The sequence below is a fragment of the Aedes albopictus genome, chromosome 2, assembly GCF_035046485.1.
Source record: "Aedes albopictus strain Foshan chromosome 2, AalbF5, whole genome shotgun sequence".
Taxonomy (NCBI): domain Eukaryota; kingdom Metazoa; phylum Arthropoda; class Insecta; order Diptera; family Culicidae; genus Aedes; species Aedes albopictus.
In genome coordinates, this window is record NC_085137.1 from 427,668,679 (window position 1) to 427,689,630 (window position 20,952).

At 43.0% G+C, this 20,952-nt stretch overlaps 2 protein-coding genes across 2 annotated transcripts; both read left to right on the forward strand.

Moving 5' to 3' along the window:
* Positions 1 to 129: 129 nt before the first annotated feature.
* On the forward strand, positions 130 to 3,491 carry LOC109410522 (homeobox protein 10). The gene has a single exon (XM_029869746.2). The coding sequence runs from the start codon at positions 1,551 to 1,553 to the stop codon at positions 3,330 to 3,332; it is 1,782 nt and encodes a 593-aa protein (XP_029725606.1). The 5' UTR covers positions 130 to 1,550; the 3' UTR covers positions 3,333 to 3,491.
* A 453-nt stretch (positions 3,492 to 3,944) lies between these two features.
* On the forward strand, positions 3,945 to 8,487 carry LOC109426579 (uncharacterized). The gene has a single exon (XM_029869745.2). The coding sequence runs from the start codon at positions 6,352 to 6,354 to the stop codon at positions 8,317 to 8,319; it is 1,968 nt and encodes a 655-aa protein (XP_029725605.1). The 5' UTR covers positions 3,945 to 6,351; the 3' UTR covers positions 8,320 to 8,487.
* The last annotated feature ends 12,465 nt before the right edge of the window (positions 8,488 to 20,952 follow it).

Here is a 20,952-nt window from a genome sequence, read left to right on the forward strand (position 1 = left end):
GTTTTGTTTATTTTATTTTTTGGATCTGGTGTTCACCTTACGTGACACGGAATCTGCCGGCATTGGTTATAATATTTTTTTGGGCTGTAGCGTAGTCCGCCTCCCCGTGGTGCAGCCTGGGTCACGCTAAATGGGCTACATGCAACCTTTTGGATTTGGAACACTTGCATGTCAAAATTTGTCCAGTCTATCACGGGAAACTGTGAATGGAAGCCTTATTTTTTTTTAGTTTTTTTAGATAGAAATCGATGCCGGGAACTAAACGTTTCGGCCCTTGCTTAAAGTTGACGGGCTCTGGAACTAATAAATTTGAGTTGATAACCAAATGTGTCACAATTTGTATTTGTATTATATTATATTATGTTTTATGCTATGATCGGAAAGAAAAAATTAGTGAGTTGGAAGATAGAAAAAAAGGAAACTATGTTTATTGGCATAACGCCATTGGTTGCTTGGCATAATGCCGTATGGCATAATAATTACGCTATTTTATAAAGTTGCTAGGATTATGATCTGCGTCGTATATAAAACCAGAGCATTTCATTTATTTTCTCAAAAACTTGTACGTGTAATAACCTATTTATTATAGCTTTTGACAAAATTGTTGTAAAACATTTTTTGCTCAAAAACTGATGACAGATATTTAGCACTTCCGCTAAGGATTGGAAAAAATGACGCACCCGGTGGATGATTTTTTGAATTATTTTTTACTTTCGCTTATTTATAGTAAAATATGGACTTTTTTCGATTGGGATACTAAGAGGAAACGTAAATAAAAATTAAACAATTGACTTTTAAATGCTACTTTTAGTTAAAGCCAAGTTATGGTAGAAATAATTCAAAAGTGCGTCAATTTTGGATCCGCGCAAATATGGTACCTTTACGGTACAACTCAACGTATTGGTTAAGAAATATGCGCCAAAATGTGTCTTAACCCTTTCCTTCCCACGACTTTGAACGACTATATCTATGCTAATAAGCGTTTCCGAGAAAAGTGTTCGAACAAATGTTATTGTAAATTGGCTAAATTTTTCGAAATCAATGAAAAAAAATTTGATTGTAAATCAATAGGTTTTTGATTGTTTATCAATAGTTCCACTATTGAAACAAGTAGTTAGTAGTTGGATCTACCTTATGAGGTTCCAATCATATTTTTAAAATTATTGCATCATATTCATCTAATTCCATTTGTCCCGAGTTCATCGAAAATCGATGGTGCTCTAGAGCAACCATGGGAAGTAGAGGGTTAATTCAGGAAACGTCCGATTCTTTGTGTTATGCCAAACGGCATTATGCCGATGTAAACTGTTTCCCATACAAATTAAGCCCTTTCCTGTTTATAGTCTATACCTTTAAACTTGAAAAAAGGTTTTCCAAAACAAAATGGATACCAGCGCTTCCAGAGCCATCGTGGGTACAGCTTGGACCGTAACCTTTAGTTCCCTCGTCAACATCGTGTGGGCGATACATCCTACAAACGGCACTAATGTCGAATCTCTTTGGTGTTACCGACAGCATAAATCCCTAAGAGCTAGCAACCAGTATCCACCATGAGTACTCCAGTTGCCGATACCAAGTCAGCTGCAGAGGAGCAGGTACCGAAAGCAGAGGATGAGCAGGAAACTTCTACGGCCTCCAATGAGGACGTACAAGTGAAAGGTGAGAAAGGGGCTAGCCCAAAGCCCTCAACTGATACTGCGGAACCGACTGCTGCAGAGGAGGTGGACTCGTCATCGGACGAGACGAAACCTGAAGCTGCTTCCGGTGAAGAAGCCAAACCTGCTGAAGGTGAAAGTGACACCAAGGCGAAGGCCGACAACAAGAACCGCCGCAATGGTGCCACTCGTAAGCGTTACAAATGGTTGCTAGAACAGGGTTACTCGCCTGAGGATGCCGCTGAGAAAGCCAAGGAACCGTTGAAGGTTCAAGAGCTGGATGAATACAAAAACCTCAGTGGCGCAGCGAAGAAGCGATACAACTGGCTGCTAAAGAATGGCCACAGCGACATGGAAGCCCTCAAGATGGCACGGGAGCCAATGGGCGCCTCCAAACGCAATCTCTCGGCAAACAGTGCTTCTCCTCCGAACAAGGTCAACAAGACGGGAGTAGACCCTGCCGGAGGAATGGTGATGGCAGTCGCCGTTATGGACTATCCCAACACGTCCTTTACCAAAGCACAGGCCAATGAGTTTAAATCGGCTATCCTGAAGGAGGTTATTGCCCAAAAAGACTCGGAACTGAAACCTCACTTCCAGAGCTGCACCTACGTTAAGGGGTATCTGAGGGTCCACTGCTCGGATGAGGATACCCGTCGTTGGCTTCAGCGTGTCGTAGCGAAGCTGGCCGTTCCGGAAGGTATGGCCAACTTGAAGATTATCGCGGAGAAGAATCTCCTGAAGGGTGACATCTACACCGGATTCTTCCCCGATAGCCGCAAGGACACCAACGAAGCCATTCTGGAATTTGTCGAGAGCCAGAATGACAGCATCGATACTTCCAAGTGGAAGATTCTGTCCCGGAAGGAGGTTCAGAACAAGCAAGTGGTTGAGCTGACGTTCACCTTGGATATGCCATCTGCCAAGACCCTGCAGGGTCTTGGCTATGAGTTGAACTACAAGTTCAACAAGATCAAGATCCGGAAGCAAACAAAGTCTGGTGATAGCCCAGCAAATCCCAACCAAAGACCTGTTGTAAACATGGGTCCGCCGCATGTGCGTGGACCCTTCCAACAGCAACTTCAGGGTCCCCAGATGAACTTTAATGTTTGGGATAGAAACTATGCTCAGAATCGTGTCGGCAACAATTTCAATCGATTCGACAACATGCGGAACTCTTTCGGCTCCAGCAGCCAAGGGTTCGGTTGGAGCAACGGCGGCAATTCATTCGGATTAGGAGGTGGAGCCAACAACAACAACAACAGCAACAACTCCTTCGCCTCGAGCAACCCCTTTGCCAATGCCATCGCAAGTGCAGGGCAACAACGTGGTGGAGGATTCCAATCGAACAGTGACCGCCCGTACAACAGCTTGATCGAAAGTCTATACGATCAGTTGAAGCTTATTGGCGGTGGAAATGCCAACAATAGCAACATGGGCGGTGGCAACAACAGCAACACTAACTTTAACAACGCCAACAGCAGCAACTTCGGACAACGTCGTTCTGTCGGTGGTACCGGGGACAACGATTCCGGCGCTGGCAGCAGCGTCAACTACCAATGGGGTCGAAACGCCGGAAACCAAAATTCCGGTCCTTCTTCCTATTCTGGTCGTAGCAGCAACAACTACTATGGTAATAGAAGCTTCTTCACTACTACTCGAACTGGCTTCTTCTAAACATAACTAAAGTATCACAGTATTCCTTTATCAATGTGGAAGTGCGACAAATTTTCATTCAAATGCATTAACTATTAAGTATTGGAAGTAAAAATTTGACTCGATATATACCATATTATGACTTTGACTTTGAATAAATTTAATGTAACCCTAACCAAACACTGTGTCCGACTAATCTACTAATCCGAAACTTCTTCGGTTAGCTGTGTGTTCTCCTCCTTCTTTCTCCACCTGTCGACAAACAATTTCTGCTCTTGTCCATGGAATATATCACAGTATGGGCTGTAAAAGTAGTCCGCCTCCACGTGGTGCAGCCTGGGTAACGCTAAATGGACTACCACCTCCGTTACTTTTGGAACTCCTTCCGTTAACAAAAATTTCTTGTGGAAATGCAGTTTCTAGTAACAACACTAACATTCCTTCCCTTCCACACGATGTTCGCAAGGATCCTCTTCGATCCCTTACTGCTTCGAAAACTTCTAACCGTGACAACCGTAAAGATGCAATAAGGTATAATCGGTTTCTTGTAACGATACTAACATTCCTTCCTTTCTCCCCGCGTTGATCGCTTGGCCATTGCCGCCGGTCGCTCCAGAACTTCGAAAAGCTTTTAAGTGGGCTGTAGAGTAGTCCGCCTCCTCGCGGTACAGCCTGGGTAACGCTAAATGGACTACAAAATCGTCACGTCGGATGACCCTCCCCATCTCGGAACGAATCTCTGAGTCGCCTGTCTGCCTGCCTCCGGTGTGGCAGTAATGGCGGCGACGAAGGAAGAACCGACAACGGAGGGAACTCCTACCGTGAAAGCTTCCTACCGGAACATCGGACTGTTCTGGTCCGTGCTTCGCCGGCGCAAACGGAGCGACTTATTTCACTCCTACTTCTCTCTCTTTCTTTTCTTCTCTTCTAGCAGATAGACAAGCGGATGCAACTAAACGTTCCGGCCCACAAATAGAGACACACTTACACATCTCAGTTGGGTGTAGCAGCAGTGGCACTCTGGAGTTGTTTGGATATAGTTGTCTTCCGCCGGTGGGAAGTTGGTTTCTCCTTCGGAAGGAATTTTCTCAACTGGTTTTAGCATTGTCGTCCCCGTTTCTCCTCTAGTGTGTCCTTTCGAGCGATGGGATGGCGTCAGGATGAGCCAATAGGGTTGAGACTCTGATCCTAGCGGTGATTCCGAATCGTGTCTCTGAGTTCGGTAGGAATTGCGTTGTCTCTCACTAAACGAGTCTTGGACCAGCATTTTTCGATCTAGTTCAAAATTTTATTCAATCTTATCGATTTGAATTTGTACTGAAAAAAACTATAGGAACTGGTATTCTTAGGAAGTCTCATTCTTAGTAAAAGAGAAATAGTTAATATATTAGAAACAGTTATTTTTTAAATATTATCCATGTAGTCCTCGTGGTTTTCACTACTGGAATCATTATATAAGGATCTCTTCGTTGAAAAAAAAAAAATAATCATGGCGATTTGAATGGCAATAGGTTGTATAAACGGACTACCTATGACCAAAACTGATGCCTTCTACTCTGGGGCAAGTTTGGCGGATCTGTAGCTCTATTTTTTGGCTAGCTCCGTCGTTTGATTTCTCCTGTATCAAAGTTAGAAAAGAATAAAACAAAATTAAAAACAACTTCTTTGAAAGTATATACATTCAAGAAGCATTCATTCACAGCAAACAACATAGATTAGGTAGAAAATTTTGATGTTACACCAAAGAGATGTTATTAATAGTCTAATAAGAAATCGCGATGAATCGATGTCTAGGTAAATGATCACACACAACTGATTGAACCTGATCGGAGGTAGAACATTTTTGCTACAGTTGTCGGTAAAAATCTTTCAAAGAAACAATATCATATTTCCGTACCTAAGTTGATACAAAAACGAGCCCTCGAGTGGTAGCGAATCAGTTGGAGTGTAAGCGTACTAGTGGTTTCGTTAGCTTTGAAAGTTAGTTCGAGGACTGTTACTTAAGAAAAAAAAATCCGCAACTTTAGACATCAGCGTCAAGTAAGTAGTTTCTGTTTTTTTTTCCTACGGATTCATATCTGTGTCGAAGTGATGAAAACCATTATGGAAAAACGTGTGTGAATACTTGTTATTTTTTACAAGTTATAGTGTTGAACGGACCCGCCTTGAAGTTTGTGAATTTATTTGTTCTACTTTATTCATTGATTGAAACAGGTATAATTTAAAACAAGTGTTGGATATAATTAAGTATGGGTAATTCTTTCAAAGTTTGAGCTTTAGTGACGAATCAAGTCAATTGTATTCAGGTTTCAGTCAAAGGCCCATTAGTGCTATTACACTAACATCAATTTTAAAAGAGTTCGTGTTATCTGACATAAAAGGTCGTTTGGCATAGAGACAGTTGACATTCTTCAAAATCGTTGGAAAGAGTTTCGTGTTCTGCAATTTCAACACTACCAATAATTTACACATCTACTTTTTTGCCATAAGAATCGTAAAATCAATATCCTAAGTTTTTGGTAATATTTTCGAAAAATGCTGGTCTGAGTATGTTTGGTGGAATCCCCCGTAGCTGTATCTATATCTAGATATAAACTAAATCAATAAGTCGAAATGTTTCAACTCGTTCCTTTGCTTTTGGTTTCCCCTAAATGACGTAGAGTCGTTTCTCACAAGATCATTTGGCATAATAAGTTGAATATCTAAAACCATTGGGTTTGAGGTATTCGAAATCACTTGTCATGTGACTTTATGTTAAACAATCTAACGTAATAAGGGTCCTCTCATTTGACCTAATGGATATCTGCTCCGTTGGTCATAAGTACTTCCCACAATAGTTATCACTTTTCTTCTAGTTTCCGTTCCCAATTGGTCGCTGACTCTTACGCACCTCCAGAGTTGACATCAGCTGATCGGACCGGAACCTTTAGTCTCATCACCTAGCCCGACGGACCCGGATGTCACTAATTTTTGGATTCTCCCTGTTTTCGTCAACAGCATATACACAGTATAACCTCTAACTAGCAACCATCGCCACACCATGAGCACTCCAGCTACCGAGCCCAAGCCCGCCGAGGAACAGCAAGTTCCGACGGCCGAAGTGAAGCAGGAAGAAACTGAACCCATTACTACAGCTTCGTCCGAGGCTGCCGCAGAGGCTTCTTCCGCTGGTGCGGAGCCGTCCGCAATGGAGGTGGACGCCTCGAAGACCGAGACGAAAACTGAAGCCGCTTCCGGTGAGGAGGCCAAACCCGCCGCAGAGGGTGAAGCCGCAAAGACCGAGGACGCCAAGGCGAAGCCGGAGAGGCCGATTCGCCTAAACGGTGCCGCCCGGAAGCGCTTCAGGTGGTTGCTAGACCAGGGCTACTCGAAGGAAGAGGCCGCCGAGCTGGCCAAGGAACCGCTGAAGACTAAAGAGCTTCGGGACCGGTTCAACGCCGACACCAAGAAGGGACCGAAACCGAAAGACGAAAAGGTCATCGAAGCCGAAGTCAAGAAGTTGGCGCCCGCCGAAAAGAAACGCTTCACGTGGCTGTTGCAAAACGGTCACACCGAGGAGGAAGCCCTCGAGGTTATGCGCAAGAAGCGTAGTACCGCTCCCAAGCGTAACCTCGCGTCGTCGTCCGCTGGCGGTCCACCGATGAAGATGGCCAGATCACAGCCTGCCGATGTTTTGCCTGGAGCTTTGGCAATGGCAGTTCTTGCCAAGGATTTCCCGAAACAGACCCTGACTCATGTACAATCGAACGAGGTCAAGGCCGCCATCCTGAAGGAAGTGGTCCAACAGAAAGATTCCGAAACCAAGCCTCGGTTCGAGAGCTGCACCTTCGTCAAGGCCGGTTATCTACGGGTCAATTGCTCCGATGCCCCTACCCGTCAATGGCTTCATAAGATCGTTGGTAAATTAGGCGTCCCGGAAGGAATTCCGCTGAAAATGGTCAACGAAAGAAATCTGCTCAAGGGTGGTGACATCTACACCGGCGTGTTTCCCGATAGCAAGAAAGAGAACAATGAAGCCATTTTGGAATTTGTTAAAAGCCAGAACGATGGTCTAGATATTTCCAAGTGGAAGGTTCTTTCTCGCAAGGAACTTCCGAACAAACAAGCCGTTGAGTTGATGTTCTCGGTGGACCAAGCATCTGCCAAGAACATTCAAAACCTGGCCAACGAGTTGAACTACAAGTTCAACAAGGTCCAGTTGAAGAAGCAAGCCAAGCCAGGCGATACGCAAGGCCCGGCCGCCAGCAACAGAAATGCCGTCGCAAGACCCGGTGGGGCCGGTGGTAGAGCCATGGGTCCACCCCAGCGAAGATTTGTTAACCAGCCAAGGCCGAATTCGAACTCGTTCGTTTCGGTTTGGGACAACAACCGCAGTAATCAGTATGACAGCATGCGTTCAAACTCTTTCAACTCGTCCGGTAGTGGAAACAACTGGGCCAACGGAAGTGGACAGAACTCTTTCGGGATGGGTAATCTTGGAAACAACAACGGCTTTGGGTTGGGAGGCTTAAGCTCCTTGGGAGGTGGAAATAATTCCTTCGGAGGCTTAGATTCCTTCAGAGGTTCCAACTCCTTCGGATCCGGTAACAACTCCTACGGAAACGGAAACAATTCCTTCGGGGGTGGTTCCAACTCCCTTGGAGGGTCGAACATGAACCTGTACAGCAGACGCAATGGCGGCGGTGGCGGCAGTGGTGGTAATCAATCCAACGGTATCAGCAACCGTGCCTTCAATTTGTCCGCCAGTTTGTACGATCAGCTGAAGCTCATCGGAAGCAGTGGCGCTGTTGACAATGGCAACGGTTTTGGGTCATCGCGCCGCACCGGAGGTGGTGGTGGTGGTGCTGGTGGTAACACTGGTAACTCATCATCGCGCCGTACCGGTGGCAACAACAATTCACGGTCTCGCAATGCTGGTGGCAACGCTGCCGGAAAGGCGACCTCCAACCAAACCAACACCATGGGCAAACGAAACTTCTTCACTACCACTAGGACAGGTTTCTTCTAAGGAAGAACGATTTTTATTGAGGACAGTGCGATGCCTCGATATTCATTGGTGTGAATTTTCTTTTAATTGATTCTCCATTAATCATAAATCATTTGAACTACAAATACATAATGAATGTGTACTCTGAATATCTGACAAGAATAAACTTAATCTTAACCCTACCATAAATTATAGTTAGTGAATTATTTTATCTAATAGCCGAACTTCCATGGAAAAAGTAGTTGGCACACTTCGTCTGCTTTCCCAACACTTGATTTTGATCCATCCAGCGTTGCACGTACCTATCAACATGGTTAGTTTCGCCGGAAACCCAGGTTCTGACATAATCTGCCCAAGCTCAATTCTTTCAACGGAATCGAACGCTGCTTGATTATCAATGAACAGACTGATAGTGAGTCTGCAAGTTATGCTCCAAAAACATACTAGGACCATTCGCAGGTTAAACATTTGATCCATCGTTGATCGGGCCCTCGCAAAATCCAATCTGGTATTCGCCAATGGGCGGCCACGAACGCGCTGGACGACGTGGTTGAAGAAGATCTACAATCCCTACACGTTCGGAGAAACTGGAAGAACATCGCCCAAGACCGACGAAGATGGTGCTCTACTAGTCGCTTGGCGCTGGAGTAAAGTTACTTTGTAGCCAACAAGGTAAGGTAGGTTTTCGACTATGGGGTCTCAGTTTGTTGAATAAGACACGCGACAGTAAACCCGATTATTTTTCGCACGGGTTGATTTTTGACCATAAATTCGTCATTTTTTAACTCACGGGAGGCGCGATCAGTACTGTTCGCTTACGAAAAATCAAGTCAATTGGTTTAAAACTGGTTGAGTTATGGCAAAGGCTCTAAGGGGCGGGGGAGTACGGGAGAGCGTTACGACTCATACAAAAATTTCAGGATTTTCAAACAAAAAGCGTTTAAAAATCTCGATTTTAGCGTTACGTAATAAATAAATGCTGTCTAAGAATCTGTGAGATTGATTGATGCTGCTAGTTTCTTGCGCTTAAAAAGTTTGCAAGTAATCAAGCAAGTAACAATGATAGCTGAATAACAGCTTATTCAGCTTTAATTTAAAAAATCAAGCTTAATGCGAAACTTGAAGCATTTTCTCATTTTTTCAGTTTTTGATTAAAAAAAAAAATAACGAAGCAATATGTTCAAAAACAGTTTTCGTACACATGCAGAGTGTGGATCAATGTATCTTCTGAATTTTTTCGTGTTGAAAAAGTTTTCCATTTTTTCAAAAACCATTTTGTTGTGAAATTTCGTTCAACAATGGTTTCTGCAAAAACGAAAAACATTTTCCACTTCCAAAGAAAAAACAGAAGATACCTTGATCCATCCTCTACATGTGTACGAAAACCGATTGTTGGCGCGAGTTTTCTCCGGATCGAAACACATATCGAAAGCAACTTTTTACGGTAGCTTCAATATAATTCATTCAATTAACTTTACATTACATTTTCACTAAAATTAACTTACATGATAGTTTCCTATTTTTCACCGGTAGAGGAACGAACTCGCCAACTCGACGTGTATCTTATTACTAAATCTTCTAACAATCCCAGTAAATTCAATTGATTCCTATTAGTTTCACCAAACACCAAATTGCCGTCGCAACACCGATTTTGAAAATATTGCTTTGTTATTTAATGAGAGAGAGATGAATCAGCCAAGGGCTGAAAATCTCTCAAATAAAGATAAATCAATCAATTGTTATTTAATAAAAAAATGAAAAACCAAAAAGTGAGGAAACGCTTCCAGTTTCGCCTTAAGTGCGATTTATTCCATTTATTCAACCCATTACATATAGGGCACTGCATGAAATTCTCTCCCTCTCTTTCACTCTTACAGAAATTTTGTAAACAACAAGGCCAAGAAACGTCAAAATCCCATACAAAATCAAAACAATGCAGTTCCCCATACAGCCGGCCGGGATCCCGTCCTTTCCAGCCATCTTGCTGTTTTCAGTTTCTTAAGGGCCTCTTAACCTCAACCCATCCAGTGCTGGTGGTTCCACTGCTTGACCGTTATCAACAATTTTAATCCTGTTCCTTTGTACTCCTTCATTTCTACCGTTCAACGATTCAACAAATCTTCGCAGTAGGGTACGACGGGGCAAGATAGCCACCCGGGACAAGATGAACATACCTCTGTTTTACTGCTTTTATGATGAATTTAGTCCAAACAACTTAAGGAGAAACTTCAATGAATACCAATAAGGCTGCCACAATGGCCGACTTAGACCCCTATTCACGTTTTCAAGAGCACAAGTCTTAAATACGATTAAATACGAAATGCGCTCAATTTGGAAAAGCTGCCTCTTTTTGCAAGTGAGCAAAACAAGGAAAATGAAGTGCGGCTTGGTTCGATGCTTCGTTCGTCAGATTTGTGCCTCTAAAGTTTGTATGGAAAATTGCAATGGGATTTCTTGATGTTTCACCTTAACCCACCATAAGTCGCTTGCGTGTACTGAGTACACGCATCTAAGAAAAATGCAAAAAAATAATCGAAATACGCACCTAATTGAACCGGGTGTTGGTCCTATTCCAAGATCCACTCTTCTTCTTGTTAGTAAGGCAGAAAAAAATGAAAAAAGCACGGAAAGTACTCGAAAAATACGTAATTCTAACCTCACATTTTGAATGTGTACTCAGTACACCGGCGCGACCGCTGGTGTAACTTTTTTGTGAACCAGACCGTAACACGAGCGGTCACGTCGTGTACTCAGTACACGGCATACGCTTTCAATTATGGTTTATATGCTTTACTAGATATAATGTTGGTGTCTTCAGCAAAAATATCCAACCGGATAATGCGCGTCTGATAGTGGACATGTGGAACTGGTCAACACGCTCTGGTCCTGTCCCGGGTGTCGGAATGGCCCTCGCGGGAACCTGTTTCGTGGACATTTCAGTTATGGCACCAAAACTAGGCATGCGACGGCTCTATCTTCATGATTTTCCATATCTATTATTTTGGTAACCATGAAAATGACCAGTGACCTCCCTGGCTAACCCGTGGCCACCGGAATGTGCCCTGGAGGAACCTGTTTCGAAGACATTTTGACCATGACACCAAAACTAGGCATGCGACGGCTCTATCGTCATGATTTTTCATAACCATCATCTTAGTAACCATGAAAATGACCAGTGACCTCCCTGGCCAACCCGTGGCCACCAGAATGTGCCCTGATGGAACCTGTTTCGAAGACATTTTGACCGTGACACCAAAACTAGGCATGCGACGGCTCTATCTTCATGATTTTTCATATCCATCATCTTAGTAACCATGAAAATGACCAGTGACCTCCCTGGCTAACCCGTGGCCACCGGAATGTGCCCTGGAGGAACCTGTGTCGAAGACATTTTGACCATGACACCAAAACTAGGCATGCGACGGTTCTATCTTCATGATTTTCCATATCCATTATTTTGGTAACCATGAAAATCACCAGTGACCTCCCTGGCCAACCCGTGGCCACCGGAATGTGCCCTGGAGGAACCTGTTTCGAAGACATTTTGACCATGACACCAAAACTAGGCATGCGACGGCTCTATCTTCATGATTTTCCATATCCATTATTTTGGTAACCATGGAAATGACCAGTGACCTCCCTGGCCAACCCGTGGCCACCGGAATGTGCCCTGGAGGAACCTGTTTCGAAGACATTTTGACCATGACACCAAAACTAGGCATGCGACGGCTCTATCGTCATGATTTTTCATAACCATCATCTTATTAACCATGAACTTGACCAGTGACCTCCCTGGTTAACCCGTGGCCACCGGAATGTGCCCTGGAGGAACCTGTTTCGAAGACATTTTCACCATGACACCAAAACTAGGCATGCGACGGCTCTATCTTCATGATTTTCCATATCCATTATTTTGGTAACCATGAAAATGACCAGTGACCTCCCTGGCCAACCCGTGGCCACCGGAATGTGCCCTGGAGGAACCTGTTTCGTGGACATTTTGACCATGACACCAAAACTAGGCATGCGACGGCTCTATCGTCATGATTTTTCATAACCATCATCTTAGTAACCATGAAAATGACCAGTGACCTCCCTGGCCAACCCGTGGCCACCGGAATGTGCCCTGGAGGAACCTGTTTCGAAGACATTTTGACCATGACACCAAAACTAGGCATGCGACGGCTCTATCTTCATGATTTTTCATATCCATCATATTAGTAACCATGAAAATGACCAGTGACCTCCCTGGCCAACCCGTGGCCACCGGAATGTGCCCTGGAGGAACCTGTGTCGAAGACATTTTGACCATGACACCAAAACTAGGCATGCGACGGCTCTATCTTCATGATTTTCCATATCCATTATTTTGATAACCATGAAAATGATCAGTGACCTCCCTGGCTAACCCGTGGCCACCGGAATGTGCCCTGGAGGAACCTGTTTCGAAGACATTTTGACCATGACACCAAAACTAGGCATGCGACGGCTCTATCTTCATGATTTTCCATATCCATTATTTTGGTAACCATGAAAATGACCAGTGACCTCCCTGGCCAACCCGTGGCCACCGGAATGTGCCCTGGAGGAACCTGTTTCGAAGACATTTTGACCATGACACCAAAACTAGGCATGCGACGGCTCTATCGTCATGATTTTTCATAACCATCATCTTAGTAACCATGAACTTGACCAGTGACCTCCCTGGCTAACCCGTGGCCACCGGAATGTGCCCTGGAGGAACCTGTGTCGAGGACATTTTGACCATGACACCAAAACTAGGCTTGTGACGGCTCTATCTTCATGATTTTCCATATCCATTATTTTAGTAACCATGAAAATGACCAGTGACCTCCCTGGCTAACCCGTGGCCACCGGGATGTGCCCTGGAGGAACCTGTGTCGAGGACATTTTGACCATGACACCAAAACTAGGCTTGCGACGCATCTATCGTCATGATTTTCCATATCTATTATATTAGTAACCATGAAAATGACCAGTGACCTCCCTGGCCAACCTGTAGCCACCGGAATGTGCCCTGGAGGGACCTGTTTCGAGGACATTTTGACCATGACACCAAAACTAGGCATGCGACGGCTCTATCTTCATGATTTTCCATATCTATCATCTTAGTAACATGAAAATGACCAGTGACCTCCCTGACTAACCCGTGGCCACCGGAATGTGCCCTGGAGGAACCTGTTTCGAGGACATTTTGACCATGACACCAAAACTAGGCATGCGACGGTTTTATTTTCATGATTTTTCATATCCATCATCTTTGAAACCGAAAAAAAAAACTGCGAGTGACCTCTCTGGTTAACCCGTGGCTACCAGCCATGCAAGGGCTCTATCTCCATGATCTTCATCTTTTTTTGTGTAACGTCCATACTGGGGCAAAGCCTGATACTCTTAATGTTCTATGAGCACTTCCACAGTTATTAACTGAGAGCTTCCTTTGCATATGATCATTTTGCATGTGTATAGCGTGTGGCAGGCACAAAAATACTCTATAACGAAGAAAGCTAAGAAAAAATCCATTACAAAAAGTTCCAGTACCGACCGCGAATCGAACCTGTCACCATCAGCATGCATATACTGAATAATCACGCCTTCACAACTGTGGATATAGTGGTTTTCTATCGTCATGATGTTTCATGTACATCATCTTTGGAACTGTGAAGAGTGCCAGTCATCTCTCTGGTTAACCTCTCGCCACTGGAATTTGCCCTGAAGAAACCTGTTCCGAATACATTTTGCCCATGGCTCCTCATGTTTTTTCACCTTCGTTATTAAAATAGGACCAGTGACCTATCTGTCACACTCGTGGCCACTGGGGGTAACGGTTACCAAGACAATGAATATAAAAATTATGAAGATAGAGCCGTCCTCTAACATGTTCCTGTGGCCACGGGTTTAGGCTAGGTATCGCTCAAGTAATTTTCGTTCAGTTCATTATTTTTTCTTTACCGGAATGGTCAAGAACTTCAACACAGAGAGCTTCATTTGATTTGACGTATCTTCTCAGTTCCGTACTGGAGTCAAGAAGAATCAAAAGCTTCCTCATTTCTCGAGCGATTCCTTACCTGAATTTTCCACGCATCGAGATAGGCCAAAAAATCTTGCGAACTGCGTACTTCTTATAATGCAAGGACGCTGCACAATGGTTCTACCATAGGTCTAAACCTTTGACCACAATCAACTGTGATATCAATGTGGTAACATAAAGTTTATTGATTTTTTTTCTAATTTCAGTCGTTTGCATTCATCACTCTACCATCCAACATGTATTTAGTTGATTGTGTTCAATTCCTATATGATTGAAAACGATGTAAATGTAAAATTTAGATGCTACTTTATCATCTTATTTGAATAAGTGTGACTGGTTTATGATTTTTCAAAGAATGTTTCCCCTTACGATCTCTTCGGACGTTTTTTTTTTTATAAATCTTTCCTATAATATTGAACAATGATTTACTGATGAATTCAGTAGTAATTTTTATACATTACATTTCACTATTCTTAAGCAGCTGTGAGTACCGTGGATCGCCCAAATTAATATAAGTATACATTCATAACTCGATATAACGTAACAACATTTTTATGTTCGTTACGATATATCAAAGTTACGTTAAGATCCCCCCCAAACTATGTTATTCACTCAACAATGATTTTTAACCTTGTTTAAATGTTTTTTTTTTTCATTGTTGTATTTTATATACCTATCTTCAAAAGTCAACTTTATAGTATACCTTTTTATATCAATATCGCATAAAACAAGATTATTTTTCATTTTTACATATCGAACTGCTCAAGCGTCAAACGTTACCTGTTCATGTGATTAAAAGTAACAAATCCCCTAGCAGGTAGCGTTGGAGTGTACATCATTTCATTTTCAGCAGTGTAAAATTCAAACTTTTCTATACGATAATGCCTCCTAGAATTCCTCTTGAGATAGCATAGCATAGCATAGCATGAATACTTGCACAAATCTTGGATGGAATTGCAAAGTTGAATATTTCCATTGACATTGCTGATGTCGCCATTATCTACAATGTCATAGATTCACTCAGCTCCACACACCTGGCCAAGTCCTTGCAAGCATTTATAAATCCCTTTATCAACTTAGAAAGAGCCCAGAACTGAAGCATCTTCCAATAGATGAAAGGATGTTGAAAATAGCGAATTTTCAACTTATTTGCAGTTATACGGTAAATATACTGAAGTAGAATTATTTATAAATAAATAATATTGGAAAGATTCCACCAATTCTTGTGGGGTTTTTGTGGTTCAATAACAATCATCTAATTGCCTTGATTAATGTTCTTCTCAAGGGACCCGCATGCGGCATGGTAGGCCTACTGCTCATCTTTTGCGAGTGTGTTAGTGTGACTGGCAACGCGACCAGAAGCCTAGTCGAATCCTGCTTGGAAATCGGTTTGTTTTGTCGATGGGGGTGGCCCGCGAAATCGCATTGTGTTGTTTGGGAAGGCCCGCTCGATGCATGTTAGGTAGGCGTAGTTTGTTCGAGTTTGACGTGCCTGCACCCTCCCTGGTTCTTCTCTGTAAAGAACAACACAATACTCAGCATATAACAACACAATACTGAACCCTAAAACCCGCGCATCTATTGTTTTCATTTTCACTCGGGAAAATAGCGAACGCGATCGATTATGCTGGCATACTCATTCCTTACAGGAGCGATACATGCAAAGCAAAACAACAACACAATACTCCTCCTAGAATTCCTCTTGAAAAACTTCCAAAATTCACTCGGTAATTCACCCAGGAATCTCTTAATGAAATACCTTCTGTGATTTATCCTGAAATTCTCGAAAGAGTTCCTCTAGAGTTTTTTTTTCAAGGATTCAAACTCCTCCATTTATTCCTACTGGCTTTAATCTGCTAGGATTCCTCTAAAAAGGGCTTTGAAATAGAACACAATTGGTAAAGTACTAGAATTGTAGTAATGAGCTGAATTTGTGTATGGTGAGAAGGTCAATTCTTCGTTTCTGCAATGAAATGGTGCAAAAAGCGTGCAGTATAATTATTCCTTGTCTAATTTGATGCTGTTTGAGCAAAACTATGGATAACTATGTTATTTATGTTGCAAGAAATGGAGATAACAACAACACTGTTGTCCAAATTTTTGCTCAAACAGCATCAAATTAGGTAAGGAATAATAGTACCCTCGCTTTTTGCACCATTTCATTGCAGAAACGGAGAATTGAACTTCTCACCATACAAAAATTCAGCTCATTACTACAAATCTAGTACTTCACCGATCTGTCCTCCAGGAATTTCCCCTGTGGCTTCTCTAGGATTCCCCATGGGATTCCAGAGATTTTTGCAAGGATTCATCCTGCCATTCCCTTTAAAATTTCTACTGGGATTCTCCCAGTCATACCTGCAAAGCTCTAGTACCTTCCTGCTCAATAAGTATTTGCTGAGATTCACCCAGTAATTCCTGCTGGTACTTATTCTGCACATTTTGAACTCTTTTCTAATTTTTTTTTTCAGGGATTTCACCGGTAATTCTTCCGAAAACTCAGGATATTGGCAAAAACCACCAGGAATTTCTTCAGAGACCCATTCAAAGATTGCTGGTTCCAGGAAACCCTGTTGAATTACTCCAGGGATGCCTCATTGATTGATTTGTCTTTATTAAAGAGACTTTCAGACCTTGGTAAAAGGGATGCCTCATTTTCTTTCAAAGCATTTCTTTTAATGATTCCTTAAGGAATTTCCCCTTTTTCATTGATTTTCGCTGTGATTCCTCTAGAAGCTTGCTTTGAATCCCTCCAGAAATTCCCTCTGGTACTTCACGTGGCATTTCTACATAAATTCTTCATGTGATTATTCCAAGAATTCCTTTAGGAAGAATAGAATACTTTTGAAATATTTCCACCGAAATAATTTATCCGTGGGATATATCACAAAATTTCGCCAGAAATTTATCAAGAAATTTATCTAGGGATTTATCAGAGAATTTCTTGAGCGATTTTCTGCAGGGTTCTTCTAAGACTGGGCGGCCCCGGCGTTATAACTCGCAGTATCGCATGAAACCGAATTTGCTTCCACTGCTGTCTACTGTCATGTCTTTTGGAGTTGCAAGGCTATATTTCAGTAGATATGTCAAGAATAAGTACAGTAGACGTTCGGTCGGTGCAAACGGTTTAACTGCAATGCTTTTTACCTGTGAGTCCGGTAAGTTCAACAAATTTGGAGTTATCGCACCGCCAAACGTCAAAATGATGTGCCATGTTTGCCCTAATAGGCTGGAGGAATTGAATAAATGTGGATGAATTAAACGAAGATAAAAAGCAGGATCTTCATATAACGAAATGCAAAAGTAACTGATGCTGTGAATAAGTTCCTCTGGCCTATAAACAGTCGCATGGAGTTCACGTTCATTTTACGTCAATTGATGGCTTTATGACATCTGTCAGGCGTTGCAGTTACTCGATTTCATTCGTCAAGTGAAACGTAAACATGTTGCAGTTAGCAGTTAAACAAAATTACTGACACCGAAAACTGTCGTATAACTGCGAAAGTGTTCGTATATCGCTAAACTGGTTAGTAGACTTGGTTCCAGGAGGAGCGTAATATCATAAAGACTATTCCGTGAATCACGTTTATTATTCAAATAGCAAAACATTGGAACCATAAAAAAATTACGTTATATCGAGGTAAAAGTTACGTTATACTGAGTTACGTAATATCGAGGCTACGTTATACCGAGGTATGACTGTATACAAATCAGTTGGTAACCAAGTTCACAAAACAAAAAATTTCGGCTCCGTGAAGCAAAAAAAAACTATTTTTTATTTCTTTCTATTCGAAAATTACAAAACTAGGTTGGACATATTTTTATACAATACAAAAACGCTTTTGGGAGGCAAATATGTATCAAATTAACGGATTCACCATGCTATAAGCGAAATTATAAGCATGACCACCTCATACAGAGTTATTGCACAGCTTGGAACCTCGCTAATTGTTGCACACTCCATGCTTTTCTTATGAGGTGTGCAACAATTGGCGAGTTTTTAAGGTGTGTAACAATTGGCGATTTACCCAAGATGATGCACATGGAAAATCATGAAGCTAGAGCCGTCGCATGCCTAGTTTTGGCGTCAAAGCCAAAATGTCCACGAAACAGGTTCCTCCAGGGCACATTCCGGTGGCCACGGGTTAGCTAGGGAGGTCACTGGTCATTTTCATGGTTACTAAGATGATGGATATGAAAAATCATGAAGATAGAGCCGTCGCATGCCTAGTTTTGGTGTCATCGTCAAAATGTCCTCGAAACAGGTTCCTCCAGGGCACATTCCGGTGGCCACGGGTTAGCCAGGGAGGTCACTGGTCATTTTCATGGTTACTAAGGTGATGGATATGAAAAATCATGAAGATAGAGCCGTCGCATACCTAGTTTTGGTGTCATGGTCAAAATGTCCTCGAAACAGGTTCCTCCAGGGCACATTCCGGTGGCCACGGGTTAGCCAGGGAGGTCACTGGTCATTTTCATGGTTACTAAGGTGATGGATATGAAAAATCATGAAGATAGAGCCGTCGCATACCTAGTTTTGGTGTCATGGTCAAAATGTCCTCGAAACAGGTTCCTCCAGGGCACATTCCGGTGGCCACGGGTTGGCCAGGGAGGTCACTGGTCATTTTCATGGTTACCAAAATAATGGATATGGAAAATCATGAAGATAGAGCCGTCGCATGCCTAGTTTTGGTGCCATAACTGAAATGTCCACGAAACAGGTTCCCGCGAGGGCCATTCCGACACCCGGGACAGGACCAGATCGTGTTGACCGGTTCCACATGTCCACTATCAGACGCGCATTATCCAGTTGGACATTTTTGCTGAAGACACCAACATTGTATCTAGTAAAGCATGTAAACCATAATTGAAAGCGTATGCCGTGTACTGAGTACACGACGCGACCGCTCGTGTAACTATTTTTTATGCGACTGATGGTGGGTTAATAATCCGTTAGAATAAAGTTCATCCAATTTGTAAACCTGATAAAAGGTATCTCATAACGAACGAATTTAAAAATATCGTCAAATTATTCAATAGCATGGATTTTTAGCCTTTTCTGCTATTCTGCTGCTATTGTATTCTGCTATTATCAACGCATCCCCTGGCTTTCGCCCATCTGCGTTGTCTTTCCACTACCAATTGATGTTTATGGGCTTGCCGGACCAAGTCATGTAGCTAAGCCAAACACCCCACCTACAACTGTTGGGTAGGCACCATTGTCCCGCCCACTGGTCTTTTACAGCTAGTTGTAGGTGCATGTGTGCGTATAAGTATTGGTGTAGGTGTGTTAGTTGTGGGCCCATATAGCCGAGGCGGTAAACGCACGGGTATTCAGCATGACCATGCTGAGGGTGACGGGTTCGATTCCCGGTCGGTCCAGGATCTTTTCGTAAAGGAAATTTCCTTGACTTCCTTGGGCATAGAGTATCTTCGTGCCTACCACACGATATACACATGCAAAATGGTCATTGGCAGAGGAAGCTCTCAGTTAATAACTGTGGAAGTGCTCATAGAACACTAAGCTGAGAAGCAGGCTTTGTCCCAGCGAGGACGTTACGCCAAGAAGAGAGAGAGAGAGTGTTAGTGTTGGTGTATTGTAGGCGCCAACTCGTTCTAATCCACTCTGATTGCTAACACCCTATTGAACCATTACCCTTAAATCTTGCAATCTATGAAATAGAATGAGTTAAGCGCCTGTTCATAATAGTCAGTTAATCAAACAAGGAATATTAGTATTAAAGCGAAGATACAATGAAGCAACGCCCCGAACCTCTAGAGCACAAACCCCAAGAACCAAATGACAGGCTGCGCGAACAGTCGATCGACTGGCCACTACCAGTGAATAACCAATCGAGCAAACACTCCAGCACAAACCGCCACCAGCTCTCCCGACCTGCGCCCAACAAATTCGAGGCACAGCCCAACCATAGCTTCACCTTAAAACCAAAATCTAGATTGCAGAGCACAATTACGACACCAACATTTCAAAAGGGCGTATCTGCTTTTGGAATCATCACCTTCTTTTAAAGCTGTGGATCATGTGTTATGATTTCCATGTTTTTCACAACAAGTACCAGATGGGAAAAACTCTCCTCTTTCCGACAACCACGGTGGTTTGAGTGTAAGGGAGACAGTACGACCTACAGCTTTGAAAGAAGGAATTACTTCCAAATGCAGTTACGCCCTTTTGAAATGTTGGTGCATACTTCCCAAGTAACCACGCAACTCTGGTCACAAATCACGCACAACACGTCACAAATAAGACAAACACCACCCCGCCCGTACAACCGAAACCGATCTAGGGTAGAGAAGGGTCTCTTTCCACTCCAACCCGGACTCAACTGCACCCACGGGGTAGCGCACCCCATACACACTGCACTCATGCATCCATCACGACCCGAGCCGCACGGTCACCTGGGTTGCTTCTATCTGCATGACCTCACCCAACTCGTGACGCAGAGTTTAAATTCCTCTCTTGCATTACATTACAAAGCAGTCCCTCTTCCCAAAGTTTGGGCGTGGTATAAATGAGATTAGAAGGCTGAAGAAATCGTCACCAACACAACCGCCAACAATGAGCACTCAATGGTGTCAGCAGAATC